Source organism: Petaurus breviceps, unplaced genomic scaffold, assembly GCF_028583685.1.
Source record: "Petaurus breviceps papuanus isolate PSGF00001 unplaced genomic scaffold, PetGlider_PUasm1.0 227, whole genome shotgun sequence".
Lineage (NCBI taxonomy): Eukaryota > Metazoa > Chordata > Mammalia > Diprotodontia > Petauridae > Petaurus > Petaurus breviceps.
Window position 1 is genome coordinate 11,735,863 of NW_027185896.1, and position 25,679 is coordinate 11,761,541.

A 25,679-nucleotide genomic window follows, 5' to 3' on the forward strand; every position below is an offset into this window, starting at 1 on the left:
CCATACCCCTTTCTACTTTTCCAGTGGATCTATATGCCTCAGTGCCTGTATATCTTATTTCCCAATTACATGTAAGATTGTATTAATAATAGTGTATATATATAAATATACATATATTTGAATATTTGATTTTAAAACTTTCAATTCCAGATTCATTCCCTTCCTTCCTTGTCACCCACCCTTACTGGGAAGATACGCAGTTCAGTATAGGTTGTACATGTGTGGCTAATGCAAAACAATAACATAGTAGATACATTGTAAAAGACTGGCTATATTTCCCTCCCTCCTATCCCACCTCCCACTTGTTCTGTTCTCTACTTTGATCCCGTCTATTTTCAAAAGTGAGTGCTTCCAACTTCCTCCCTACCTCTACCCTCTTAGCTGAGAACTTTGCCTCATATTTCCCTGAAAAAATCTGAGGCTATTTGCCACGAACTTCCTCTTCTTCCTTCCTCCTCATCTTACATCACTTATATGCTTTCTGCTCTATCTCTGCCCCCTTGAACGTGCTCACCCTTCTCTCTATGTAGGTGCTTGACACTTGAAATACAAAGAAAAAATGAAAAACGAGACTAGATTTCATGGATTCTTCTTTGTAGATCAGGATGAATAAATTTCCAAGATAGATAAATACAAGATAATTTGGGCAGGAGAGAGCAAGTACAAAGTAGGAACATCAGGAAAGTCTTCTAGTAAGACATGGCACATGTCCTTGAAGCTAGGGATTCTAAGAGAAGAAAAGATTGGAGCAGGGATAGGGATGGAAGAGGAGAGGTGACTTCTAGTCATTTACGACAGAGACCAGAGTGAAGACATAGGTGTTTGGTTTTGGCTAATTGTATGGTACTTAAGGTCTTTGGAATAACAGAGTGTTATGTCTTGTAGAGCCACCAGGTGGCACTCTTTTGAACTGTTTTATTGGGCCGCACAGTGGTGTAGCCTGGCTTTTAATAGGCTGCAATATTTTGACTGGTCACTAGATGGTGGGCAAAGCCTGAAAAAGTACAGTAGTGACATGAACTATTTTTGCATCGGTCTGGAAAGTTAATTTACCACTTTTGAAACTACCTTTTCCCGAGTTCTAGTTTAGGGGATGAAATATTGATATTTAAAACAATTGCTATAATTATCGTGGCTCTGGCCGTTCCCCTTGGAAGAATTAATTTTAGTTTTTCTTTTCTCTGTACCCATTTAGATGGGCAACACATGGATCATTTGTGTTAATATACGTGGAATTAAACAGGCAAAAACAAAGTTCCCTTATAGACAGAGGTAGTCATCATTACCTATTTCTTCCTTTAACTTTTCTTTCCAGTCTGCTCAGTGGAAGGTAAGAAAGCCCCACACCTGTCCAAGGCTTAGAGAATAGGGGAGGGGAAGGGATTTTGCACCATCCTTCAGGGAAAAAGGAATGTGGGGAGAACAAAAACTCCACACACAGCTCATCAATTTGAAGATTGACTAAGATTCATAGTAGGTTACTATCCTAGGCAGACTCACTATGGCAGTTTTGGTGTGATATTTTCTTCCTATATGGTTCCGTTCCTCTCAGTGCACTGAAATCTGCTTGCTCCACCAGTGGTTTCTCCACTCTGATCTGGATATAACTACGTTAACTGGGCACAATGATATCATGCTTTTGTCATTAAATTACTCAGCATGTCTTTTACATCATACAGAGGTAATTTACTGTTTAACCCTATTCAGATGATGATTAAACAATTTAAATAAATTGATTTTCTTAGCATTGATAGATATCTTATTGAACTCCTTTTCAATCAATGCAAAGGCATGTATTAAAGACCTGCTTTGTGTCAGGTCCTGTGGTATCCAAAGCCAAAAAGTCTTTGTCCAACAAGGATCTTACATTGGGGATAACATGTATAACTATGTACAAAATAAACACAAAGTAATTTTGGGAGTGAAAGGCATTAGCAGCTGGGAATATCAGGAAAGTATTTGTTAAGACTTATTTGCAGTCTGATTTGTATTCTGGCCATATAGCTTGATTAATGTTTATTATGTTGCTGTTAGTATTTCGTATTTCTCTAATTACTTTGGCCCCATAATCTTTGTTTTAATATTAGCATTTTTTTTTTTTTACTGAAAATGGTTTTCTTGGCATTTGGATTATGCTAGGCTTTTTCACCAACATATGTCTATATTTTGGTTTGAATAAATATAGGTGACTTCACTTTCTTTAATCTCTTCTAATTTACTTATAACTCAGTACTGGTCACCTATTTACTGCTGCCTCAGACTAGCTCCTGAATGAGTTTACAGATACTTTACACAACATCTGTAGTCTAATCTGGATGTGTGTAAACTATTACGATCTGTTCTGTTACGATCAGCATTGTGATTTTATTGGTGATAGACTCTGAGCAAGAAAGCTCCTTCTGCCAGTGTAGATAGGTATAACTGTTATACATATCTTCTTAGCACATTGCCTCTGGCACTGAGAAGTTAAATAACCTCCCTACTGTGTGTCAGAGGTAGGACACCACCCTAGGTCATCTTGACTCTTGGGTTAGCTCTCTATCTGTTTTTCTATCAGTTTATGCCAGCCAACTTTTATCACACTAGAGGTATATTACACATCAGAGCTTTTGGTCCCACTAGTCCTGATGCTCTTCTTAACATAGTAGATATAGGCAGTGTATAAGAAGTAGTTTTCTTGAATAGTTTTGTTACCCAAAGTAACTCAGAATAGTGTTGACTTTATTTTAATTCTTTCTTTACTTCAGTGGATCCCATTCCCATTTCCGTTACTTACCTGGACTATTGAGTAACTTTTCACTTGGTCTCCCTCCCTCAGGTTTCACCACACTCCAGTTCATTCTCCACTCAATTGCTCTCTTTCTTCAGTGATATGCTAAAGCACAGGTCTGATTGTCCTCATCATGTCTTTCTACCACCAACTCAGGAAACTCCAGTGCCGCCAAGTATAAAACCCTCTTGCCTTTTTAGTCTTCTTATATTTTACTTCCCTTCACATATTCTACCACTAGGCAGCCCTGATGTTCTTATTGTCCCTCGAACATGAAACTCCATCTCTCACAGCTCCATGGTTTTCCCTGGCTGTCCCACTGCCTAGAACGCTCTCCTCATTTCTGCTTCCCTGCTTTCCTGACTTCCTTCAAGTCTCAGCTAAAATCCTGTCTGCTGCAAGAAGCTTTCCTCAGTCTTCCTCAATGCTTGCTCCTTCCCTTTGAGATGACCCTATTATATATGTCTTCCGTGTAGATAGTGTACCCTTGCATTGTGTGACCTTTAGCTCCTTGAGGGCAGGGATTGTTTTGTCTTTCTCTGTCTCCTTAGTATTTACATTTAGCACAGGGCCTGACACATAGTATGTGCTTAGTGAATACATATTGACTTGACTGTTAGCTGATCTGAAGTTGCAAAATAGAAACCCACAATATAAATATGATTAGGATACTGTACCTTTGAGTCCTCAAATTGCTATCTGTTCCAACCCCAATAGTAAGTAATAAAAGATTATAGTTTTAGTTATGCTAAACCAAGCAGAATATGAGTGTTCAGTTCTTAATACTCCGTGTTTAATAAAAGCTCATTAATTCAAACCCCATTTTCAAGCATATAGTAATTTGGAAGACAGATGACAGATTTTTACTTTTGCACTGTGGAAAAAGTGTTTGCTAACCAAATTAAACAATTTTTTTTGGAAATTTCAGCAATTTTAAAATGACAAGCTGTTGTAAGCAGCACAATTTGCAGATGACTGTTATTGGAAGTAAATATTTTCAGTTCATTAAAGCAGGTACCAGAGGACCTCTTTTGGGACAATCACCACTGTTGTTTACTTTTTATTATTGTGTGCATGTTATAGTAATAAACCTGCATTTCCTTACTAATTTTTGCATTCTAAATTTAACACCAAATAAAATGAGCTTTTCTGTATACAAAGCAGAATAGTAAAAGAATGGGTATGAAGCTACAAATTTTAATTATTCATACCTTGCTTTTCTTTTTAAGTACATAATAAATTCAACATATAACTTTCAAAATCATCCTGCTTTTCTGTATTTCTTTCTGGCTTTCTTTTCTTTTCTGTATCTTTAAAAAAAATAGTCAATGACTCTTTCCTTTTTCTTCTTTCCTTTCTCCTTCCCCTTCCTTTTCCTTTACTTTTTTCTTAACCTAATCATCACTTTTTCTTCCCATTTTCTTCTCCCCCATTGGGAAAAAAAGAGAGAAATAAAATTTTTGTAACAGATATGCATAGTCAAGTAAAACAAATTTCCATATTGGCCATGTCTGAAAATGTATGTCTCATTTTGGATCATGAGTTCACCACATCTCTGGATAATCAATCAGTAAGCATTTCATTGAATGCCCACTATGTGTCAGGGACTGTGCTAAGTGCTGGGGTTCAAAGGACAAAAGATAGTCCCTGTTCTCAAGGAGCTTACATTCCAATGGGAAAGACAACACGAAAGCAACTATAAACAGAAGAGGTACAGTATAAATGGGAGATAATCAACAGACAGAAGGCACTAATGAAGTAAGGAGGGTTAGGAAAGGTTTCTTGTAGAAGTTGGGATTTTAGCTGGGGCTTGAAGGAAGACAGGAATCCTGGGAGATGAAGATGAAAGAGGCAAATACAAGCATATGGATCAGTCAGTGAAAATGCTTCAAGTAATGAATAGAGGGTCTTGTTTGAAAAACAGCACAGGAGGCCAAGTACCACTAGATCACAGAATATGTGGGAGTGAATAAGCTGTGAGAAGACTGGGAAGGTGTAGGGGCTGGTATATGAAGGGTTTTGAACAACAAAGAAGACTAGAGGTAATAGAAACCACTGGTGATGAGAGAGATGTCAGGCCTTTGCTTTAGGAAGATGTTAGAGATGTTAGGAGGGTAAAATTAACAGGCCTTAGCAACAGATGGAATATAGGGGATGAGAGAGAGAGGAGTAGAGGATGAGACCTAAGTTAGGGGCCTGGGCTGATTGGGAAGTTGGTAGTGCCCTTGACAGTGATATGGGAAGTTCAGAAGAAAGGAGGGCTTGGGAGGAAAGATAGTGAGTTCAATTTGGACAGTTTAAGTGTTTGTTTTTAATTTATATTCAGTTCTGGATCCTCTCCCTCTCTCTAGCCCTTCCCCTACCCATTGAAAAAGAAAGAAATATACCCATTCTACATATGAAATCATTCAAAACATTATATTAGTCAGGTTGGGGAGGGGCAGGGAAGCAAGAAAAGTAAAGTAAAAGAAAATATACTTCAGTTTGCATTCAGTTCATTAGTTGATCAGGATTTTTCATCATGAGTCCTTTGGAATTTGTTGGGGAACACTGTATTGATCAGAGTAGCTAAGTCTTTTGAATTTAATTATCATCACAATACTGCTGTTACTCTGTACAATATTTTGCTTCTGCTCAGTTCACTTTACATCAGCTTTGTGTAGTCTTCCCAGGTTTTTCTGAAAGCATTCCTTTCATTATTTCTTACATCACAAAGTATTCCATACTATCATATACCACAGCTTGTTCAACCATTCCCCAGTTGATGGGTATCATCTTGCTTTCCATTTCTTTGCCATCACAAAAGAGCTGCTATAAAATATTTTGTTACATGTTGGTGCTTTTCCTTTTTCTTTGATCTTTTTGGGATACAGACCTAGTAGTAGTATTGCTGGGTGAACAAGAATATGCAGTTTTCTAGCCAGTTTTTTTTGTTTGTTTTTTATTATTTTTTCCAATTTATTTATTTATTTTTAGTTTTCAACATTCATTTCCACTTTCTAGCCAGTTTTTAAATCAGTGAGAACTGAGATGGTCACCAAGTGAAAAAGCACAGAGAGGAAAAAAAAAAAGAGGACCCACAGTACTGCATTGGGAGTGTACCAGCAACTGGAGGCATGATATGTTGACCCAGCAAAAAGGAACAAGAAGGAGCAGACAGGCAAAAGGAGAAGCAGGAGAGTAGTGTTACAAAAACCTAGAGAGGAGAAAGTAGTTAACAGTTTCAAATGTTGCCAGGAGGTTAAGAAGGACAAGGACTGAGAAAAGGTCATCAGATTTAGCAATTTAAGACATCATTGGTAACTTTGGGAAGTATAATTTCATTTGAGTAATATCAGAATTAAGACATGGAAAGGGTTGAAAAATGAGGGAGAGGAGACTAAATAGAGGCAATATGGGGGGCAGCTAGGTGGCACAGTGAATAGAGCACCGGCCCTGGAGTCAGGAGGACCCGAGTTCAAATGTGGCCAGCGTTTGGGACGAAACACTCCCCGGTCTGGTGGCAGAATCCTACTGTGGCAAAAAGCTCAGGTCAAGTGACTGAGCGGCAACATGATCAGGCAAAGGAAGCAAACCAAGCAGAGCAATCCGACATTAGACTCCTATTTTGGGGACAAAAAGGAGCAAAGCATGGAACAGGAGGAAGACAGTGAAGTCAGAACTCCTGCACCAAAAGCTTCTAAGGAAAATACGAGCTGGTTACAGGCCATAGAGGACCTTAAGAAGCAGATAAGAGAAGTGGAGGAAAAATTGGGAAGAGAAATGAGAACAATGCAAGAAAATTACGAAATGAGTGTCAACAGCCTGACTGAGGAAAATAATACCTTAAAAAATAGACTAACTCCAATGGCAAAAGAGGCTCAAAAAGGCAATGAGGAGAAGAATGACTTAAAAAGCCGAATTTGCCAGATGGAAAAAGAATCTCAAAAGCTCAATGAGGAGAATCATTGCTTCAGAATTAGATTGGAGCAAATGGAAGCTAGTGACTTTATGAGAAATCAAGATGCTGTTAAACAGATCCAAACAAATGAAAGAATAGAAGGCAATGTGAAATATGTCATGGGAAAAACTACTGACCTGGAAAATAGATCCAGGAGAGATAATTTAAAAATTATTGGACTACCTGAAAGCCATGATCAAAGTAAGAACCTAGAAATCATCCTCCAGGAAGTTCTCAAATAAAACTGCCCTGATGTTTTAGAACCAGAGGGCAAAATAGAGGTTGAAAGAATCCACTGATCACCTACTGAAAAAGATCCCCAAAAGAAAAGTCCTAGGAATATTATAGCCAGGTTCCAGAATTCCTAGATTAAGGAGAGCATATTACAAGCAGCCAGGAAGAAACAATGTGAATATTGTGGAAACACAATCAGGATAACCCAGAATCTGGCGCCTTCTACACTGAGTGATGGAAGGGCTTGGAATATGATATTCTGGAGAGCAAAGGAGCTGTAATTAAAACCAAGAGTCACCTACCCAGCAAAACTGAGTATCATGTTTCAGGGGAAAATATGGTCATTCAGTGGAATAGAGGACTTTTAAGCATTCTTGCTGAAAAAACCAGAGTTGAACAGAAAATTTGATATTCAGATACAAGAAGCAAGAGAAGTATGAGAAGGTAAACAGGGAAAAGAAATCATAAGGAACTTATCAAAGTTGAACTATTAACATTCATTGTAACTTATGAAACTTTTCTTAGTAGTTGAAGGGAATAGAAACATATATATGTGTCTATGTATGAGGGTATATGGCCATATGAATACATATGTGAATGTGTGCATATATGTTTACAGGTATACATAGATAGAGGGCACAGGACCAATTTAACAGGAAGGGATAATACTTAAAAGGTGAAATTAAGAGGTGTGAGAGGAATATAATGAGAGGAGATGGGGAGAGACAGAATGGGGTAAACTATCTCATACAGAAGAGACAAGGGGAAATGGTTACAATGAAGGGGAAGAATAGGAAGGCAAAAGGGAATGGGTCAACCTTATTCCCATTGAATTTGGCTTGAGGAGGGAATGAAATACATACTAAATAGGGTATCTCACCCTACAGGAGAGTAGGGGGGGAAGGGGATGAGGGGGGACGATGGAAGGGAGGGCAGGCTGGGGGGGAGGGAAGTTGGAGGCACCCACTTTTGAAAAGGGGCAGGATCAAAGTAGAGAATAGAACAAGTGGGAGGTGGGATAGGAGGGAGGGAAAAATAGTCAGTCTTTTACAATGTATCTACTATGTTATTGTTTTGCATTAGCCACACATGTACATCCTATACTGAACTGCTTATCTTCCCAGTAAGGGTGGGTGACAAAGGAGGAAGGGAATGAATCCGGAATTCAAAGTTTTAAAATCAAATATTGTAATTTTCTTGTTTCCAGAGCATTTCTTATGTTCATTTTCTTCTTTGCACCCATGTAGCCACTGTGAGAAACACAGTTGTGGGGATCCCAGGGCCTCCCAGGCAGGGAGATACGCGTGATAGACACATTTTCACTGAAAGAACTCAGAAACAGAATGGGCAGAGGAAGACGTTTATTAAGCTTCAAAAGTGGGTGAGGTGCTCACTAGGAACACTTATACCATCATTGGAATATGCTGACTCCTCCCGTCAGAGTTGGGATTAGTCCAGACTCCTCAAGGTTACAGTTCTTCTTTACACTCCCACTACATGCCCTCATTATGTATTCCCCCTCCCAGATCATAGAAAATGGTGGAATCTCCATCCTTTAAGCATGTAAGTTAATGTTAATGAAGTTAGTTGAGCAGACCAGTAGTGAGGACACTGGTGACTGAGGGCATGACCTCTCAATTTTGAACCAGTTGTCCTATCCCAACCTTTCTGATTCCCTCTGTCTTCAGGATGGTCACTGTCTTGGTATAATAAGATAAGCAAGTTTCCCCCACAGCGTGGGAATATTATCTCCCAATAACATCTGTGGAAGCCAAACAAGATACCATAATAACCCCTCTTACACCACCACCACTCTAGTTCAGACCTGTATTACCTCTTCCCTAAGCTGTCGTTGATTACCTTTGATTTTCCTGCTTCAATTCACCCTACACACAGCTACCAAAGTACTTTTTCCTAAAATGCAGGTTTGACCCTATTCATTCAACTCCAGTGGCTCCTTATCATCTCTAGGAACAACTGTAAATTGTTCTGACCTTCATAGCCCTTCATAACTTGAACCCATCCTACCTTATTATGCATGATTCACCTTCTTGTACTCTGTGAACTAGCCAAACTCCTTTCTTATTCTTCCTTTTTCTCTGGTCTCTTTAGGATACAGACCCAGTGGTGGTATTGCTGGATCAAAGGATGTTCAGAGTTTGATTGCCCTTTGGGCATAATTCCAAATTGCTTCCCAGAATAATTGGATCAGTTCACAACTCTATCAACAATGCATTAGTGTTCCAGTTTTCACACATTCGCTCCAACATTTATCATTTTCCTTTTCTGTCATAACAATTTGATAGGCATAAGGTGGTACCTCAGAATTGTTTTAATTTGCCTTTCTTTAAATCATTAGTGATTTAGAGCTTTTTTTATGTGACTAGAGATAGTTTTGATTTATTTAAAAACTCTTTGTATCCTTTGACCATTTATTAATTGGGGAATGACTTGTATTCTTACAAATTTGACTTGGTTCTTAATATATTTGAGCAATGAGACCTTTATCAGAGACACTAGCTGTGAAAATTGTTTCCCAGCTTTCCTTCTAATCTTGGCTGCATTGGTTTTGTTTGTTCAAAACCCTTTTAATTTAATATGATGAAAATTATCCATTTTACATATCAAAATGCTATCTCTTGTTTGGTCATAATTTCTTCTCTTATCCATAGATCTGAAAGGTAAACTATTTCATGCTCCCCTAATTTGTCCATGGTATCACTCTTTATATCTAAATCATGTAATCCTTTTGATCTTATCTTGATATACAGTGTGAGATGTTGGACTATACCTAGTTTCTGCCAAATTGTTTTCCAGTTTTCCCAGCAGTTTTTGTCAGATAGTGAGTTCTTGTCCTAAAAGCTTGGATCTTTGGGTTTCTCAAACACTAGATGACTATGGTCACTTACTACTGTGTCTTGTGTACCTAATCTGTTCCACTGATCCACCATTCTATTTCTTAGTCAGTACCAGATTGTTTTGAGGATTACCACTTTGTAATACAATTTGAGATCTGGTACGTCTAGGCACCCTTCCTTTACATTCCCCCCCCCCCCCCCTAATTCCCTTGAAATTCTTAGCCTTTTGTTTTTCCAGGTAAATTTTGTTATTTTTTTTTTTTGCTCTATAAAATAAATTTTTTGTAGTTTGGTATGGCACTGAATAAGTAAATTAATTTAGGTAGAATTGTCATTTTTATTATAGTGACTCAGCCTGCCCATAAGCAATTAATATTTTTCCAATTGTTCCAGTTGTGTGAAAAGTGATTTGTAATTGTGTTCACATAGTTCCTGAGTTTATCTTGACAGAAAAACTCCTTGGTATATTTTATATTGTTTACCATTATTTTAAATGGAATTTCTCTTTCTATCTCGTTATTGGACATTGTTGGTAATATATAGAAATGCTGATGATTCATATCAGTTTATTTTATATTCCACAACTTTACTGAAGTGATTCTCTAAGTATAACATCTTATTATCTGCCAAGAGTGATAGTTTTGTTTCCAAGTTGCCTATTTTAATTCCTTTAATTTCTTTTTCTTCTCTTATTGCTACAGCTAGCATTTTTAGTACAGTAATGAATAATAGTGGTGATAATAGGCATCCTTCCTTCACCCCTGATCTTATTGGGAAGACTAGCTTATTCCTGTGACATGCTTGCTGATAGTTTTAAATAGATATTACTTATCATTTTAAGAAAAGTTTCATCTGTTCCTGTGCTCTGCAGTGTTTTTAATAGGAATGGGAATTGTATTTTGTCAAAAGCCTTTTCTGCATCTTCTGAAATAATCATATGATTTCTTTTGGTTTTGTTGATATAGTTATTATGTTATTGATATGCAGATAGTTTTCCTAATATTGAACCAGCCCTGCACTCCTGGTATAAATCCTACCTGGGCACAGTGTATGATCTTTGTGATATATTGCTATAATCTCCTTGCTGGTATTTTACTGAAATATTTGCATCATTATTCATTAGGGAAATTGATCTATAGTTTTCTTTGCTATTCCTGGTTTAGAGCACCATATATGTGTTGTAAAAGGAATTTGTAAGGACTTTGCCTATTTTTCTAAATTGTATATATAGTACTAAAAGTAATTGTTCTTTAATTTTTGGTAGAATTGGCTTGCCAATCTGGTTTGGGGGATATTTTCTTAGGCAGCTCATTGATAGCTTGTTCAGTTTCTTTTTCTATTTCTTCTTCTGTTAACCTAGACCAGATCTGCACAGTTTGTGACCTGATACAGGCTGCTTATGGCAAGCCCCTCTTACTTTGGCACACTGCAAGCAGCAGTAAGCAGCCCAGGGGTGCAAGTTGTGCAGGCCTGATCTAGGAAATTTATATTTTTGTGAATATCCACCTTACTCACAGCGTTAGATTTATTGGCATGTTTAGGCAAAATAGCTTCTCATAATTGCTTTAATTTCTTTCTTCTTTGTTGATGGTGAATTCACCCTTTTCATTTTTTATACTGGTAATTTTTTTCTTTTAATCAAATTAACCAATAGTTTAATCTATTTTATTAGTTTTATTTTTCCACAAAACCAGATTCTAGTTTTATTAATTCAGTGATAGTATTACTTTCAATTTTATTAATCTCCTTCGATTTTCTGGATTTCCAGTTTGGTTTTTTAATTGGGGATCTTCAGTTTGTGCTTTTTGAGTTTTTAGTTGCATTCCCAATTCATTGATCTGCTCTTTCTCAAGTTTATTGATGTAAGCATTTAGAACTATCAATTTCCCTTTAAGCACTGCTTTGGCTACATTCCATAAATTTTGGTATGTTGTTTCATGGTTGTTGTTTGATTTAATGAAATTAATGATGGTTTCTATGATTTGTTCTTTGACCCACTCATTTGTTAGGATTAGAGTATTTAATTTCTAATTAATTTTAATCTATCTTTCCACGATCCTTTATTGAGTATAATTTTTATTGCATTATGACCTGAAAAGGATGTACTTAATATTTCTGCTGCTTGGCATTTGACTGTAAGGTTTTTATGCCCTAATTATATGGTTAGTTTTTGTGTAGGTGATATTTAGTGCTAAGAAAAAGATATGCTCTTAATTTTTTCTAGAGGTCTCTCATAGCTAACTTTTTTTTTTGGAGGGGAAATACAGGGCAATTGGGGTTAAGTGACTTGCCCAAGGTCACATGGCTAGTTTTGTGTTAAGTATCTGAGGCTGGATTTGAACTTAGGTCCTCCTGACTCCAGGGCCGGTGTTCTATTCACTGCACCACCTAGCCACCCCCCATATCTAACTTTTCTAAAATTTTATTTACCTCTTTAACTTCTTTCTTGTTTATTTTGTGATTATGTTTATCTGGGTCTGACAGGGTCAAGTTGAGGCCCCCAACTAGTATACTTCTACTATTTTTTCCTGTAACTTATTTAACTTCTTGAAAAATTTGGATGCAATATCATTTGGTACATATGTTTAATATTGATAATGCTTCATTGTCTATAGTACCTTTTAGCAAGATGTAGTTTCCTTCCTTATGTCTTTTAATTAAATCTCTTTTTGCTTCTGCTTTGTCTTCAGCTAAAGCATAATAGATTCTGCTCCAACTCCTTACCTTTACTCTGTGTTTTTTACTTCAAATGTGTTTCTTGTAAAAAATGTGTTGTAGGGTTCTGGTTTTTAATTCACTTTTCTATTTGCTTCAGTTTTATGGGTGAGTTTGTCCCATTCACATTCACAGTTATGATTACTAACTGTGTATTTCCCTTCATCCCATTTTCCCCTGTTTTGCTTCTGACCACCCAATCTGTTTTCTCTTCTCTGAGCCTCCCCTTCCCTGTCTGGTAAAATAGATTTCTATTCCCACATGAGTGTGTCTTTTATTCCTTTTTTGAGCCAATTCTGATGACAGATAATTTACCCTGTTGTACTTCTTGCTTCTCCCAGTGCATCCCTCTTTCTTACCCCTTAATGTTATTGTTTTTTAGATATCCCATCATAGTTGATTCACAAAAGTGCCCTCTATGTACACTTCTTCCAACTGCCTTAATAGTGATAAATTTATTAAGTTAAATTATCATCCCTTGTAGGAATATAAACAGTTTAACCTCATTGATCATTTATGTTCTCTCTTTGCTGTTTACTTTTTTATACTTCTCTTGAGTTTTGTGTTTGAATGTCAGATTTTTGTTCAGCTCTGGTCTTTTCATTAGGAGTGCATGCAAGTTTTCAATTTCATTAAATGTTCATTTTTCACTTTTGCTGGATAAGTGATTCTTGGTTGTAATCCTTACCGCTTTGCCTTCTGGACTATCATATACTAAGCCCTCTAGTCCTTTAATGTAGAAACTGCTAAATCCTGTGTAATCCTGATTGTGGCTCCATGATATTTGAATTGTTTCTTTATAGCTGCTTCCAGTCTTTGCTCTTTGGCCTAGGAATTTGATGGATTCTTTGAATTTATATTTTACCTTCTGATTCTAGGATATCAGGACAGTTTTCCTTGATAATTTCTTAAAAGATGATATCTAGGGTAGGCTAGGTGGTGCAGTGAATAGAGTTCTGGCCCTGGAGTTAGAAGGACCTGAGGTCAAATCCAGCCTCAGAAACTCGACACACTTACTAGCTGTGTGACTTTGGGCAAGTCACTTTGCCCTTCAAAAAGCAAAAACAAAACAAAACCAAAAAAAAAATGAGGCTCTTTTTTTGATCATGGCTTTCAGGTTGTCGAATAAATATCAAATTATCCTGCCTTGACCTGTTTTCTAGATCAATTATTTCTTCAATGAGATATTTGAGTTTTCTTTTTATTTTTTCATTCTTTCGATTTTGTTTTATTGTTTTTGATTTGTCATGGAGTCATTAGCTTCTACTTGAACAGTTTTAATTTCTAAGGAATTATTTTTTCATTGAACTTTTTGTACCTCTTTTTCCTGAAAGCTATGGACTTTTTTTTCATAATCTTACATCATAATTCTTTTCCAGAGTTTTCTTCTACCTTTCTTATTTGAATTTTAAGATCCTTCTTGCACTCTTCTAGGAGTTCTTTTTTGGACCTGACACCAATTCACAGTTTTCTTTGAGGCTTCACATGTACCCTAACTTTAGCCATTGTTAAACCTCTTCTGAGTTTGTTTTGATCTTCCCTGTCACCATAGTAACTTTCCATAATCAGGTTCTTTTTTTGTCGTTTGCTCATTTTTTTTTCAGCCTACTTCTTGACTTTTAATTTTATTATAAAGTTGGGCTCTGTTTCTGGGTTGGAGGGGGCGCTGTCCCAAGCTTCAGATTTTTCATGATGCTGTTTTCAGAGTTTTTAGTTCTTTCAAGGTGGTATGAACTAAGGAGCAGTGTAGTCTGCTTTCCTGGCCTGTGCTGTGGTCTGTGAATGACCACAAGCACTCTTTTCAGCCCTGTACCTGTTACCAAAGTCTCTCCTCCCTTATAGCCTGATGCTCTAGTGTGCTGCTAGTGGTTCTCCTTGCCCTGCACCTGTGACCTGGATCCCCATTTTTGTAATGCAACAAAGTTTGTACCCTATACCAGCAAAGTGTCCCCTATAATCTCCTTCTGACCAATTGTCTGTGGACAATTATTATCTTATCATCTGTGGACTGAGAACTCAGAAAGTAACTGCTGCTTGATAAGTTGCCACTAAGGCCTGCACTGGCTTGTTGGAGTGTGGCCTGCTGTTGACTTGCCTTAAGGACTTGGGAGGGCAGGGAGGGGGTTGGTGGTGGCAGCAGCAGGTTGATGCTTTGCTGTTCCACTCTCACCTTAGTAAGACAGAACTTTCTTGTTGACCCATGTGGTCTTGGGCTGGAAAAATGTTTCACTCTGTCCTTTTTTTGATTCTGCTGCTCCAGAATTCATTTTTAGGTGTTAAAGTTGTTTGGAAGGGAATTTTGGAGAGCTCAGGTTCCTGCCTTACCAACCTGTATCTTCGTTCCCTAAACTCTGCAAATATCATTAATGAATATTGACTCAAAAATTTTAAACAAAATCATATCAAACACTATAGCAATTTATCCAAGGAACTATATCAGATGGTATTTATGCCAAGGATGCAAGGATGCTTCTACATTAAGAAAACAATCAGCATAATTGTTTTAAAAATCAAAACATCTACAACCACAAAATCATCCCAATAGATGTATAAAAAGCCTTTTACAAGAAGTACAGCATTTTTATTTTCTCAACCCTTATAAAGAATAAGTACATAGGGACCTTTTAAAAATTGTCATAAAAAAGCATCTGTCCAAACTTAAAAGCAAACGTCGTATTCAATGAGAATACATTAAAACCTTTTCCAGTAAATGCAGGAGTGAAGGAAGGGTATGCATGCTCCTTACCATTATTTGATATAGTTCTGTAAATGTTAGTAATAGCAATAAGATGAGAAAGAAATTAAAGGAATAAATATAGGTAAAGAGGAGGTTAGTAACCATCTGTTTGCTGATAATGTGATGGTATACTTGGAAAATGCTAGGAAATTGGTGATGATTCTGAGATAGTTAACAGCCTCAGCAAAGTTTCAGGCTACAAAATAAATTCTGAAAATCAACAGCATTTCTATGTAATGTAACAAAACAAAACAAAAAACAATACTAGAATGAGAAATCCTATTCCAAATAAGTACAAAATGCACAAAACATCAGGGGATCAACCTCCCTAAAAGCACACAAAACATTTATGTAGGCCCAATTACAAAGTGCTCCTTAAAGAAATGAAGAACAATTAAATTGTTGGAGGAATATTTCAGTGTTCATCATTGGACTATGCCAATATATTAAAAATTATGCTTCTATCAAAATTATATTTTTAATGCCATGCCAATCAAATTACTGGGGGATGCTTTATATAACTTGATTAAATAATAACAGAATTTGTTTGGAAGAAACAAGATCTAGAATATTAAGGGAAATGATGGAAAATAATTAGGGGTAAAGGCAAAATAATATTTCCTTCTATAAAGCAGTAGTCTCAAAGCCATGTAGTATTGTCTAAAGACTATATATATAGAGAGATTAGTTTAGAGTAGATGGGAGATTCAAAAACTCGATAACCCCAGGTTTGATAAAATGGAAAACATAAATCACCTAGAGAGGAATCTTCTGTTTGATAAAAACAACAACAACAATAAAAAAACAACTGCTGGGAAAACTAGAAAGCAGTCTGGCAGAAATTAGGCTTAGACACCAACATCTTGCACCTTTTTCCACAATACATTCTAATGCGAAAATGTATCTTCTAATTAACATGTAAAAGCTATTTCTAATTTGTTTTTTTTTTATTTTGAGTCCCAGATTCTCTCCTTCTCTCCCTTCCCCCTTCCTTGAGAAGGCAAGCATTTTGATATAAGTTGTACATGTGCAATCATGCAAAACATTTCTATCACAATACATTCTAAATGGATATGTGACTTTGATAGGTCATCCTGTTAAAAAAAATTAGAAGATCGTAGATGTTTTCCTAACTGAACACAAGCAGTTACAAAAGATAATAGATAATTTTAATTACTTGAAACTGAAAAGCTTCTGTACATACAATATGAATTCATCTAGGTAAGATAAAATGGACAATGATCAAATAGGGAAAGAAAATCTTTGTGTCAAATTTCTTTGATAACAGTTTGGTTACCCAGGCATTATAAACAATAAATATATGTAAGACTAATGGATATAAACAAACAGTTCTCAAACTACAGAATATTCACAACCACTTGAAAAAATGCTCCAAAGAGCATGCAAATCAAAAAAGCTTCAAGGTTAACCTCCATGCCCTGGGCTCAAGTCCCCCTTCTTCTTTTTTTTTTTTTTAAAGCAATCGGGGTTAAGTAACTTGCTCACGGTTACACAGCCAGTTATTTCTGGGTGTGGTGCTAAGTATCAGAGCCCGGATTTGATCCCAGGTCATCCCAACTCTGGGGCCAGTGCTCTTACTCACTGAGCCACCTGGCTGCCCCTTCAAGTCCCCCTTCTTTATGAGCTGTGAAAATATCCCAAATATCCTGGGCCTTCTTCTTTCTTCTTATTTTTTTTTCTTGATAATCTCATCAGCTCCCACAGGTACAGTTATCAAATATATAGGTAGGTGGCTCCCAAATGTATATCTTTCTCCTAAACCCAATCCCAAATCATCAACTACCTATTTTTCTCTGATAATTTCCCATTAAAAACAAACAAAATGTCATCTCTTCCAGGAAGCCTTCTCTAGTCCCTCAATTAATAGTAACAACCAACTTCTCGCCTTAAACTTCACACAGCACTTTGTTTTATAATTTGTTTTCATCTTATGTGTTATAACTATCAGTGTTTGTTTCTTATTTCCCTCTTCATAAGAACAGGAACTTGGGGGCGGCTAGGTGGCCGCAGTGAGTAAAGCCCCGGCCCCAGAGTCCGGAGGACCCGAGTTCAGTTCCGGGCTCAGACACTTAACACCCACACACACACACAAAACTAGCTGTTGTAACATTGGGCAAGTTACTTAACCCCAATTGCCCTCCAAAAGACAAAAAAAAAACCAAAATAAAACAGGAACTTGTATCCCTTCTGATGTCATACCCTCTCCCCTACCCCTTAAGGTGTAACACAGTGTTCTGTATATGATAAGCACTTTATAAATGTTTGGTGATTGATGCTGCCTCTTCCCCTTTCTACCTTCGCATATTTATTCCTTTTCATCATTTTTGTGGCACTTTAATATTCCAGTGACAGCGTGTCAGTTGATAGAGGGTTGGCTTTGTAGCTAGGAAACCATGAGTCTCGGTTCTGCCTCTGACACGAAGTGACTTTGTGACAACTCAAGTCATTTTAATGGCTCAGTTCACCCTACAGCTAAGACTCAGACTGAATATTTGCCTTGGTAGTCAGAAATTCCAGGGCATCAACATGCTACAATTTATTCAGTCATTTCCCAGTTAGTGGATATATAAGATATATTTGACTGTTAGCCATAGTTAGGGCTGGAAGATGACGGTGGAGAAGTATGAGGTGAGAAGGTTTCAATGAGGTTAGAAATCTCTTCTAAAACTGGAGAGTTGAGAAGAAAGTTAAAAGGAATTTTAGAGTAGAAAAAATAGTATAACTTTTATAAGGGAGCACGCTAGATGAATAATAAGAAATAAACGGTTAACAAACTGAAGCCAAACCCTTATTGAAATTCTGAAGCCTATTTGTAACGAGCCAGGTTTCCACTAGTTCAGATTAAATGGATTGTTTGAGGGGAGTCAGGTTGTTGAAGGGGTGATAGGTGTTACAGGGAGTCTGATGAGCAGAGTCCCTGCTGTGCAGTCTGGAAGGAATTCACAAGGCCCAAGCAATCTTTTAAGTCAGGATTTTAAAAGTTTATTGTTATGCTTTACAGCAGGCAAGAGTTCTTAAGGAACCTGCAAACTTAAAGAAGTCATAGGTATAGTTTATAAAGAGTTACAATATGTAAATCTGATGCCAATTATGCTAACTAGGTGAGTAAGAGTGGGATTAGGGAGGAGTTAAGGAGTGGTTAGTGCTTAAAGGAACATGTACTTTTAATATTAACTGCGCAGGCATATTGCCCATAATTCACTGGGAAATAGCCCAAGGAGGGGCTACCTGGAGGTGTGCCGTCAGGGCTGACTGAGAAATGCCTAGTCTGCCACCCATCAGTGTCATGTTTGACAAGATGGATGTTGGGAACCAAGGCTAACGGGATTCAGGATGTGTATAATTGGCTGAGGAGTTAACTTTCAGATAGTGCATTGAAGGATTCATAGGTACAGCTGGCCATTATATTAAGGGGAGATAAACAGTTCATGAATTGATGCTAGGCAGAGTGCTGGCAGGGGGAAGGGGCAGAGTTAATGCTCTGAAGGGTGGGGGTGGAATGTGATTTTACAAACTGATGTTACAAACATAGACACCCCAAGCAACCCCCATCAAGGTTAGGGATAAGAATTGGTATAATAGTCCCTCGTATACATTTAGTTGGGCCAGAAATTTGTTTATATAAAGGTCATTGAAGTAGGGCCTAAGGAGACCTGTCCAGTGAGGGGTTGGTACATACAGCTTAAGAGCCTGGAAGTCCTGGATGGGAGTGCAGGGAGACAAGGCAAATTAAAGCTTTATGATAGGAAAAAAAAGGTGGCAAATTGTGTCTCAGAGGTGGAGCATTGTTTTACTCTCTCAGTGTCCAAAATCTGACCATAGTGAGGAATTAATAAGAAGGTTGGTGGAGTCCCTGGCAGTGAAGTCAAGGAGTGGGTGTGTGATCAGTGTAGATGTTGAGTTGATTAAGTTAAATAGAAGTTGATGAAGAGTAAAAGAAAACATGAACCAGATGCTGAAATTATCCAGGAGAAATGTAATTAGGTACAGTATTGGGAATGGGACTAAACCACAAATCCTTAATGGCCTCATAGAGATAGATACTTGAGTGACCTTTCTTTTATTCCTCATCCCCATCCCTACCCATGTTATATTATTCGTAGACCTTTATTCAGAGGAATATGTTATTACATTATCAGGTCATTACAAAGGAAAAAGAAAGATTTAGATGGTAATAATGCAGATGTATTAGTGCTATATACTTAAAAGAGAAATACAATTTGAATTTGAGACCACTGGTTTAGATAGATGACATGAACTTGTAAAACTAAATGAGCTAAGGGTGTAGCAAATTCAGTGTTAGGAAGTACATTGGGAGGCAGGTGGAAGTAAACAATAACTTAATTTTAGGACACAGAATCTTTTATATCTGTTTTCTTATAATAACTTTTACTATTAAGGTTTGTGAGGGGACATTCCCTATCAGTAATTTTTTGTTGGTATCTAGTAGTACATGCTCCTAAAATAAGATTTCCAATATGCAATACTGACAGTATAGGTGTTTTTTCTATTTATTCTTTATGTATCTATTACAATATATTATTATATATTATAGAAGTATGCCCAAACTTTTAGTTTCAGACTTTTGGCACACCTTGTATTTTTGGTATAACAATCAATTGTTGCATTTACTAAGTACCTATTATATACTAAGCATTGTTCCAGGTGCTGCCAATGCAAAGATTAAAAAGCATAGTCCTTGCCCTCAAGGAGTTTATATTCTGTTATGGAAAACCATATATACACATAGAGGTAAATATGAACTATGTACATAATAAATTTTTGCAAGGAGGTTACTAACATCTGAGATCATGAAAGATGTTATATAGGATAAGCCAGGCTTTTTGAAAAGGAGGCAGAAGTGTGAAGTAGGAATGCATTTTAAACTTGGGAGACTATCTTCAAAGGCATGGAGACTGAAGATAGAATATTTAATATGAGGAGCATAAAACTATGGAGTTTTATCTCTTTGACACTGTTTTGACATCAGTTATACTATGTTTTCCCTGGAATTTTTTCCACCATTCTTGCTTTTTCATATGATGTTGTATTTTGTCAACATCTATTATTAAATCTAGATGATTAGGGAAGCCAGCCTTTTAATTCTTCTATTTTGTTCTACTATATAGGTAGTTTCTTGATTAAGGAAAATAAGTTGTATTATGATATAAGAACTGCAGTTTCAGCACATTAAGCAATAATAATGTAAGATGTTTTTGCTTCTAATTAGATCCTGTTCTATTTGAAGAGTATGTTTCTAAGGTCATTTATTTAGAATTTTAAGTTTTTGTTTTTCTGAGAGCACCTATTCTTGATATAAAGATGATGAACAGTATAGGAATTATTTCCTAATATTTAGGAAATCAGGGGGAAAAATTCAGTTATTACATGCAGCAAGTATTTATTGAGCCACCTACTGGCTCAGATAAAATAAGATGACCAGAAAAAATAAGATCTCCTGAAGGGCAGATTTGGGAGAAAAGACTTCAAAATGAAAATTTAAATAATAAAAGATGTATCACATAGGGGGTAGTTAAGTGCAGAATGAGTGCCACAGATCTTAAGGGATTTTGGCTCAGAGGAAGAGAGATTATTATGAGCTGGACTGATCAAGGAAGCAGTCATAGAGGGGATGACATTTGTGCAAGTCTTTGAAGACTAGATAGATGGAAAGGAGCGGGGAAATGATGTAAACAAAAAGCACCACTATTTCTTCCTCTTTATTACTGTAGAAACTATGAATGCTTTGTTTGGGAAATGGTGAGAAGACTAGCCTGGTTAGGTTAGAACAGACAGTTACTCTGTAGGGCATAGTTCTCTAGTGAACTATAATCAGTTAAGTATGATTATTATGTAATTACACTGATTTGTTAAAAATATAACTGGATGTTGTAGAGGGAATTTTTGCCCAGATTGGAATAGATGGAAGTAATGTAACTCCCTGTAGAGCATGGGACAAGGTACTGAAAGTACATCGGGGCATAATACATGTAAATAATTACCAAGATGAGAGGTTTTTAAATTTTAAAATATGGGTGCTTTTTTCTGATGCAGACTCAGACATCTATTTTAGGTCAGAGCAAGAAACCTCCCTTTCTCCCTCCCTTTAAAGAAGATTTGTGGAAGTATTGTAAGCCATACCTTCTTCCTTTGTTGTGTTTATTTCCATAATATAAGATAATATTAGGACATTATTTTAGTCTAAAGTTTTTGGTCCCACTTGTCTAAAAAGCCTTTACTTGTCTTTCTGTAACTGTCCATTCTGAAACAATATTTTACATTCTTTTCCTCTTACCAAAGGCCTAACTACTTTCTTTGAGGTACAAAGTTTAAGGAAAAACTATTCTTCTTGAATGTACTAGGGCAAGGGAACCTTGATTGATCCAATAAAAGGCAGCATCCTCTTTTTTGTTGCCCTGACTTTCAAATGTTGTCAATGGATATGTGATTAAGGGAAAATTAAGGCAATTGATGAGAGAGGAATCATTGTAAATAATCTAAAAATGCTCAATCTTTAATAATCAGAGCTATAAAAATTGAAAAATTAAAGTTTTACTTTTTACAGATCAAATTAGGAAAAAAAACCAAAATGTCAATGTAATACCTGCAATACTTTTAGAGAGAGAGATATTCATATGCTGCTGGTAGCATCTGCAAGTTGGTATAATGTTTTTGAAGAGTAGTCTGGCAGTATGTAACAGCAGTTTAAAATTATTCATATTCTTTTGCCTAGTAATCTTGTTAGGAATATACTGTAAGCATATAATTAAAGAGAAAACTTTGTGTACATATATGTGTGTGAGTGTGTGTACATATATATGTAAAACAGTTTTATTTTTAATAGCAAAAAATAATAGAAATAATATACATGTCTAACAATTGGGTAGTAACTGAGCAAATTGTTATAGAACAGTAAAACATTGTAGAACCATTCAAAGCCACAAAAACAGGGGAATGTAAAGAAATAGGAAGACATACAAAGTAATGTCAAGTTAATGGAGCAGAACTGGAAGGGCAGTATAAATGTTGGCTACAGTTAGATAAAAACTATGCTTTATACATGTATATACAGATGTGAGTAAACAAAAAGAGCAGTAAGAGACTGAGTACTTAATAGATTAATTTTCACTTGAGTTTACGTTTTATAGTAAATAGTTTGAACATTTATCCATGTTTTTTTGTTGGGTTTATATTTAGTAAAAGATATGGCAAGGGATTATATGTGGTGGTAAAGAATTAACAATAATGTGGATTGTAGGTGCATCAACTCATTTATGTTTATGAAAACAATGTTCGCAAATTGAGCTTTTAATGTAACTTGAAAAATCAAGGTAACATGAAAGAAATTGTAGTTTTAGAGAAAAAAATTTGGCTTCAGATATCTCTGGTAAGGATCTCATCTAAAATACAAAGGAAATTAACACAAGTGTATACAGTGGATAAATTATTAAAGGATATGAATAAATAATTCTTAAGAGAATAATTGGAAACTCTTAGCAACCATATTTAAGGTTGCTCCATAATACTAATAATGAGAGAGATACAAATTAAAGCAACTCTGTGACTCATACCCCTCAAATTGGTGAAGATGAAAACAATTCTGTTTTTAAAGTCTGTAGGACATCTGACACATTAATACATTGTTATGGATTTATGAGTCTGTCAAACCATTCTAGAAGGCAGTTTGGAATTATGCCCCTCAAATTATTAAAATGTCCATACCTTGGGGCGGCCAGGTGGCTCCTCAGGAGTAAGAGTACTGGCCCCAGTGTCAGGATGACCTGGGGATGGAATCAGGGCTCAGATACTTAGCACCACACCCAGAAATAACCGGTCGTGTAACCTTGAGCAAGTTACTTAGCCCCAATTGCTTTAAAAAAAAAAGTCCATACCTTTTGTCCCAGAAATCTGACTGTTAGTCATTTATCCCAAGGAGATAAAAATAAAGAAATCCTTATATGCATTATGATATTCAGATACTTTTTGTTGTAGCAAAGAACTAAAAAGAAAATAGGTACCCATCAGTTGGGGAGTAATTAACCAAATTGTAGGGCACAAATGTAATGGAATGTTACTGTACCATCAAAAATCATGTATATGAAGGATTCCGAGAAGTGTCAGAAGAATTATGTGAATAGATACAGTGCAACAAAGCACAGCTAAGAAAATGAGACAACATACACAAATAACTCCAGCAGTGGAAGGAGAAAGAATAAAACCCAAGACTAGTGGGCAACTATAATGATCATGGTAGGCCCCAGAGGGTAGTTGAGAAAATTCTTCTCTCCCCAGTTCATAGACGTGGGGCAGGGGGTCTAGATGTGTTGAGGAAGGGTCAAGGAGTTCAGGGAGTCCAGGAACCCCAATAATCAGAGTCCCTGGAAAGCAGTCGGGAATGAATTCATGGGCTCAAGCATTCTCTAATTCAAGGTGGTAAAGATCTATTGTTACACTTTGCAGTGGGAAAAGTTCTTAGGGAACCTGCAACCTTAGAGAGGGTGTATTATGGTTTATATAGGATAACTATAGTGAAATCTATGCCAAATATGCTAACTAGGTGTGTCAGATTGGGATTAGGGAGGAGTTAAGGAGTGGTCAGTTCTTAAAGGAACATGTACTTTTAATAAAGTGTATTGCCCAGAATTCACTGGGAAATAGCCCAGGAGGGGGGGTTGCTGCCTGGGGATGTGGTTTTAGGCTTGAAATGTCACTAAGTCAGCTAGTGGTCACAGCTGACCAAGCTGTCACCCATCATTGTCTTGTTAGACAAGATAGATGTTGGCAATAAACTTATATTCCAAGCTAATAAGGGATACAGGATGTGTATAATGAGCTAGGGAGCATACATATGACTGAGTCTATGATATATGAGATAGATATGACCCAGTACACAGCTGCTTCAGCCAGTGCACAGTTGGGTCAAACTACTAAATTCTGTAAGTGCAGCTGGCCACTGTATCAGGAGGAGAGATAAGTATTCTGTTAGGGCATGCTGCCCTTGAGCTAGAGAGAAACTGCCTGAGACAGTGTTTTGACACTAGGGAGAAATGTGATTTTACACACTGGGGTTCAAGCACAGCCACCCAAGCACCCCATCAATGTGACATATTGCATCTATTATCGAATGTGATTAATGTTTTGTTTGATCTCCCTGAACTTTTAAATTAAAAAAAAAAATCTTTTGTCTCGAGGGATGCATGTGTTAGCAAGGGAGAGAAGCAATATAGGGAAATAAGGTGAGATGACCAAAGAAACTAATAAAAATACAATCAAAATCATCAGTTGAGAAGTTAGACTTGAATATTTAAATTCCATATGTGATATTCAGACACTTCTGTTGTCATCGTTGTACAATGAGAAAAGACATTTCTCAAGCTAAAAGGTGATGCTATGGCCTTGTTTAATCATTTAGCGCTGATTGTTTTTTCTTTCTTTTGCAGCGCCGATCATTAACAGATACTGTAGAAGAGTGTCAGGTAGGTGTGTCTCCTCTCCGCTGCGGCTGCGTGTCACACTCACGCTCCATTTTATTCCCTTCAGTATTTTGTGGTATGGCTCGCTGGCTTTTTCATATGACAGTGTTATGGACAATGTAAATGAATGTGTGTTTGCATTTTACTTTTTATCTTCACAATCTGAAAATAGCCTAGATTTACGACTTATTTCACCAGACTTCATTTTCAAGGGAGCTAAATCTTATTTCTGTTGGAAGTGTGCAGCCAGAGAAATTTACCATGTTTCTTTTTAAATTGCCATATCATGTTCATTTTTCAGTTGATAGTATTTTCTCTAAAAATACCAAATCTTGTCTCCTTTAAGATTTTAATCTTTGCTTTCCTTTATATGTACGACTAAATTCCAGGTAATAAGAACCATTATGTAGACAAAATAATAGACTTAGTTGGAAAGGCAGGATCAGAAGAATAAGCAAAAAGTTTCCCCGATGATGACAGAGAGGTCAAGGGGTCAGGGAGTCCAGAAATCCCAATAACCAGGGTCCCTGGGAAGCAGTCAGGAATGAATTCACAGACCCAAGCATTCTCTGAGTCAAGGTGGCAAAGATTTATTGTTAAGCTTTACAGCAGGCAAGAGTTCTTAGGGAACCTGCAACTTTAGAGGTCGTATATTATGGTTTATACAGGATAATATATAAATAGAACCTGTGTGCCAAATATGCTAACTAGGTGAGTCAGGGTGGGATCAGGGAGGAGGTAAGGAGTGGTCAGTTCTTAAAGGAACATGTACTTTTAATATCTCTTTTGAAGGTGTATTGCCCAGAATTCACTGGGAAATAGCCCAAGGGGGCGGGGTGCCTGGGGGTGTGGTTTTAGGCTTGAAATGTCACTAAGTCAGCTAATGGTCAGGGCTGACCAAGCTGCCACCCATCGATGTCTTGTTAGACAG

At 36.8% G+C, this 25,679-nt stretch overlaps 1 protein-coding gene across 2 annotated transcripts in view; it reads left to right on the forward strand.

Annotated features, from left to right (window-relative positions):
- The window catches only part of PRKAR2A (protein kinase cAMP-dependent type II regulatory subunit alpha), a 137,195-nt gene that overhangs the window by 35,611 nt on the left and 75,905 nt on the right, over positions 1-25,679 (forward strand). Inside the window, exon 2 of one of the 2 annotated variants that reach the window (XM_069095778.1) lies at positions 24,716-24,751. The exons of the other annotated variant lie outside the window; for it this stretch is intronic. Within the exon in view, the coding sequence (XP_068951879.1) occupies positions 24,716-24,751 (36 nt within the window). The remainder of the gene's footprint in view (positions 1-24,715; positions 24,752-25,679) is intronic. 2 annotated transcript variants of the gene reach the window in all.